The sequence below is a fragment of the Belonocnema kinseyi genome, chromosome 9 (assembly GCF_010883055.1).
Source record: "Belonocnema kinseyi isolate 2016_QV_RU_SX_M_011 chromosome 9, B_treatae_v1, whole genome shotgun sequence".
NCBI classification, from domain to species: Eukaryota; Metazoa; Arthropoda; class Insecta; order Hymenoptera; family Cynipidae; genus Belonocnema; species Belonocnema kinseyi.
Genome location: NC_046665.1, coordinates 48173437 through 48179005, shown reverse-complemented (window position 1 = coordinate 48179005; position 5569 = coordinate 48173437). Strand labels below are relative to the sequence as shown.

The following is a 5569-nucleotide window of genomic DNA, read 5'->3' as shown; positions in this document are numbered from 1 at the left end:
TTCTATTATCATTATATATTTTTTACAGTGTATAAATTCGAAGATAATCAAACTTAAAAAAAGTAATTTTTTCACTAAAATCGACATAACTTTTAAACGGTTCGATAAAAATGGATCCTGTTGCGCTCATTTTAAAGACGACACAAATACGCATCTTTGAAATTATTTCAAAATTAGAGTGACATTGTTCAAATTCATTATAAGCCTAATTATAACACCTATATAATATATAATTATTTTGCGACTTCTAGAAGAATCAATATTTTAAACAAATTATAATCGTCTAAATAATTAGGAAGTTGTTAAATAATAAATCGCAATTAAAAGCTTATCCATTTGTTATTATTTTTGCAAACAGATATTTAAATGTGATTTTAAATATATTATAAATAAATAGACTTGTACCTAAAGCCAGGCTAAAGAAAAAATGGTTAGAATGTGTGAATGAAACCCTAATTCGCAAAGATATAAAAAAATCCATAGAAACACAAGAGCTTGCATGTGGAAATGCCTGAGTGGACAGCTTAACATGGTGACTTTACAAGATTGATCAGCGACCTGGGTCGGAGCAGTGTTGTGTAAAGAACGTGTTTTTTTAAATAAGCAATACGAGAATTCTATGTTAATCTAAGAATAGACCCCAACCCCCAACCTTATCCCGTCTCATACACTGAATTCCTTGATCCCCGACAATATAACGAGCCTAGAAACGAATGAGTCGCGCTGACTCCGAAAAGGATTTGGGTTAATGGTATAATAATATAAAAAAATAATGGACGATTCTGATTTCCTGGACTATTTTGAACAAAATGACGTATTATAAGTGACGCTAGTACCATATTTCCTAGTTAAAATCACACATGAAGAAGAAGTTGCATTTTTGCCATGTTCAATGGGTTTTTTATATAGAAGGTAAGTGTCCCAATACTCGTTATGGTTTCAGTAATCGTGAAACTTGGTTATAATTTAAATACACTGAAAAAATATACTAAGTATAGAATTTAATAATAAAATCTATTTATTTTTATAATTTTGTAGTATAAAATTGGATTTAGAACAATTGAAATTAAATAAAGGACAAGAAACTTGGCACCACGAATACTGGAACTAAGGTCACGATAACTGAGAGGTTCACCTTACCTCCTTTATCTAAGTAAATATTTAAACTTCTTCCAGTTGGACTCATCATACTTGGATTTGGTGCACTAATAGCTTGGACGTCACCTTCTTTAATTTACCTGACAAGCAAAGATTCAAAATTTTATATAACAATGGAACAAAGGGGATGGATTGCATCAATATCCGAAATATAGTAGGTTTACTTTGTGGAGTTCTAGCTACACCATTGTTCTTGGATCGTCTATGTCACAAATATTCTATGATTGTTTACGCCATTCCACAAACTCTTGCCTGGATTATGATTATCTTCAGCAACAATTTTAAATTACTTTGTGCCGCAAGGTTACTTTGTGCTGCAAGATTTGGATATACCAGCTGCTATACTTTCTGTACAGTATACTTGGGTGAAATTCTCGAAAAGAACATAAGAGCCACATTGATAATTTACGTATTTTTATCATACAATATAGGTATCTTCATTGTTGGCCTCATGGGAGTTTATTTTCCATACGATATCATGAACCTGACATTATGTTTGCTTTCGATTCTATATTCTTCAACTCTGCTTCTATTGCCAGAATCTCCTTATTTTTACTACATGAAAGGTCGAGATGAAGAAGGTCTCCAATCTTTAATGAGATTTAGAGGAAAGAAAAACCCAGAATCTGTTAAAATAGAAGTCCAAGAAGTACGACAATTAGCATGTGAGATTCAGGAGCAGAGCAAGATTAAATTACTCGAAATATTCAAATCTAGAACTAACAGAAGAGCATTCCTGATCGTTATCGGCGCAAATTTTACCACTGTACTTTCTGGAAACACAGTGATGGTTTCTTATACCCAAGAAAATTTTAAATACAGTGGTTTTTCACTATCAGCTTCAAATTCTGTAACTGTGTTAATAGGAGTAATAATAATTTCAGGATTGATAGGTTCTCAAGTGATTGAAAAAGGAGACAGAAGATTCATTTTCCTTTTTTCTGGAATTTCTACAGGAGCATCATTAACAATCGCAGGATTGTTTTTCTTCCTAAAATATCAAATGAAAATTAATATTGCTAGCTTTACATCGATGCCACTTATGGGTCTGATTATTTATGCGATTGGTTTTCCTCTAGGATTAGGCAAAATACCTTTTATTCTTGAGGGGGAAATTTTTTCGATGAATCTGAAAAATATTGCTGTTAGTTTTTGTAATCTATTATGTCCTTTGTTGACGTTTTCAACTGGTCTAATATTTCCCTTTATCAATGATACTGTTGGTATTTATGCATCTTTCTGGGTCTTCGCTTTGTGTTCTTTCATTTGTACGTTTATCTTCTTTCGTATTGCGCCGAAAACGAAAGGAAAAAGCTTGAATGAGATTCAAACAATTTTAAAGTCGAGATAAAATTAAATGTTTCTCGTTTTAATTGCATATTGTTATTATCCATACAACTAGATATTATTATTCAATATTTTTATTTACCGGTGATGAAACAATTAAATTGCATTGATACTGCCTCATGTTACTGTTTCATTCAAAATTAACCGACTTTTATCTATTTCTATATTTTTATCAAGCAGTTTAAAATACAATAATTTCGACTTTAGGAAAACAAACACCATTTGAATAGTTAGAAAGAATTATTTAAGATATAAAATTAGCCCTAAACTTTTGGGATTGAATTCTTAGTGGTTCAGTTTATCGAAGTGAAGAAAAAAATAGTAAAGAATTTTTTTTCTTATTATTCATAGTTAAGATTGTTCTTGTTACTAAAATTTTGTTATATTCTTATCTTCAATGAAGGTGATTTTTTAAATCATTTCAAATTCCAAACACTTTCCAGGATTTTGTAAGTATATTGCCTATAAAGTTCAATAACGTCAGCAATTATAAAAATATTCCATAATAATTAGTGTGCAAATTGTTGTATTATAAAAGGAGTCGTCTTTCCAGAATCATCGTCTAAATCGAAGGTATATCTTCGATTCAGACGATGATTATGGTAAGACAAATCCTTGTTTAACACAATAATTTGTATCCAAACTGACAGGAAAACCCCCAGAATTGGGCAACTCTTATCTTATGAGATTAATCTATTAAATATTTAATTAAAAAGAATCTCTTCTCTGATCTTATAAAATCAGTGAAGAGCAGACAAATTTTTAAATTAAATCATTAATAGATTAATCTCAGAAGATAAGATTTTCCAAATTCTAGGAGTTTTCCCGTTAGTTTAAATCAGAAAATTCGAACTAATATAAAGAAAATGTGATAAAAATAGGAAAGAAAAAGAAAACGGTCTTTTATAATTCGAGTCTGCTTTTACCCGTGTGGAAATAGCCCGGGTTAGCCTTAGTACAAGGTTTCTGGTCGGGGACTGGCCGGGCTATGTTTGCTTTTTAAGAGCCTAGCAGTGCGTTGGTCGGGGACTCGATAGGAAAAATTTATGTCAAAACCCCAGTCGGGGGCTGATTGGGCTCTGATCGGGTAAATCTTATGATCGAATGCTCAGACGGTAGCTGGCCGGGCGCTAATTGGAAATAATAACATTGTTAAATTCTGTTAATAACTTAATTACTTTTTCTGATTTCATTAAGAAATGGATGTGTATACAAATCTCGAATCATGATAAATGTATAGTAAACATTTTCTAATAGAGATTATAATAAAACTTTAATGACAACAAAAAACATACAGATATTAAATTTATAATTGTTTGAACATTTGTAAATGATTGATAATAAATTTTAAATAATATAATACCTAATATACAATATAAGAAGCAAATGACAAAAGCCTCGAAACAACGAGTTTTTTGGCGTGTTTTTAAAATTACCTTATGCAAATTTCAAAATTTCTGAAAAATATATGATTTACATTTTTTTTAAGAGGAAAATTATAAGTTCCACACGAAAGTTAAAAAAAATTTCTTATCAAGAAGTAGTCAACATTCACGATCAAATTTCTGAGTTCCGTCAGTAGTAGCGGGCCACTATGGACAGACTACCCCCTCCACTTTCTTTTTACCCCTTCACCGTCCTATGGCGCCGACCCCCTTGCCATGGTGGTGGGCCCCACCCTCACCATTATGGGACACCTTTCTCAATTACGCTTTGAAAAAAATAACGTTGAGGAAAAATTAAAAAAAGAATATTTTTTATTACAATTATTGCTGTAAAAATAAATAAATGGAGTAAAATGTATAAATGGCTGTGAAATGAAAATAAGAATAATTAAAATAATATAAAATTTATTTATTTATACTTTGTATTGGAAAAATAGGTTACATATTTCTAGAATAAAGAAAGTGTGGTCAATTCCGACAATGAAGTTTGCGTACATGATGCAAGATCTGTACGCTTACAATATTTACCGCCACGTATGCGCTGTTTCGATACTCGAGAAATATTATGTTTGAGTTTGTATTTCTTCAACAACTTTTTGTAAAACTTTCGCACAAGACAATCATTTTTTTCTCAATTATTCGTAAAAAAATTATTAAAATCAGACAGAGAATAACCATTACACATACAATGGAGAAACATAATGCAAATTCACAATGTACAATTTCCACGTAAACGAATAAGATGTTTAGGTATAAGAGGTGGTAACCCGTAGCTGTCAAAGTAGGTACCTCTTCCATCATAGCCAACGTATAGGGCAATCCAGTGAGTTCCAGGTTTTGATTGTTCATCAAAATTAGCTACAATTGCAGATCGTTTCGTCCAACGTTTAGGAATCTGATCTGCTGGAAACACGCCGACTGTCCGAGCTTTTGGGAGTCGAAGTACTTGTAGAATTTGTAGGCTGTTCATACTTTCTAGATGATATTGGTAGGGTAGTTTTTTTAATCAAGTCTAGCGTATCCTTATCCGAATCTTCAGAATTGGCCGTAATGCTCGGTTCATAGGTCATAGGTGATATGAGCGTACTAGTACTGTACCCTTGTATTTTATTATAGGATAGTGAGAGTAGATTATCCTCTTGCTGTTTCTCTATCCAGTTCTTTAGTCTGAGTACCTTATTAAAAGCACACATAAACATTGTTTTCTTTTTTATACCATGATGGAAACAAAATTCGTCTATGAACGGTAATTTTTTAAACGATGGGCATTTTAGTTCCTCCAAATTTATTACTTGTCTACTTGTAATTTTTTGTAGCAACTCTGATTTTTCATGTCCTCTGGTGTACGCTAGTTTGGCAGTTCGAGCAATGTCACGTAGATTGGCGTGAAGGAAGATCTTTGGGACATCTCCTTCAAACCACTCAATGTCGCTAAGATGACAACTAAGCCAGTTATTTTGTTGTTGAGATTCATTCATGAGATTACTAAATGAAAATGTTGGCGAAATAATCCAATGAGAAATGCAATAATGGCCCAGAGAAATCACAGCTACTTCTTTAGGAATAAATCGGCCAACATCGTCTCTAAATCCTTGTATGTCAATCACGTAGTCAACCAT

The 5569-nt window shown here is 32.1% G+C and overlaps 1 protein-coding gene across 1 annotated transcript; it reads left to right on the top strand.

The window, feature by feature from the left end:
• The first annotated feature begins 1420 nt into the window (after positions 1 to 1420).
• On the top strand, positions 1421 to 2509 carry LOC117180527 (facilitated trehalose transporter Tret1-like). Its single transcript, XM_033373025.1, has 2 exons — positions 1421 to 1508; positions 1590 to 2509. The coding sequence occupies exon 2, from the start codon at positions 1610 to 1612 to the stop codon at positions 2507 to 2509; it is 900 nt and encodes a 299-aa protein (XP_033228916.1). The 5' UTR covers positions 1421 to 1508; positions 1590 to 1609.
• The last annotated feature ends 3060 nt before the right edge of the window (positions 2510 to 5569 follow it).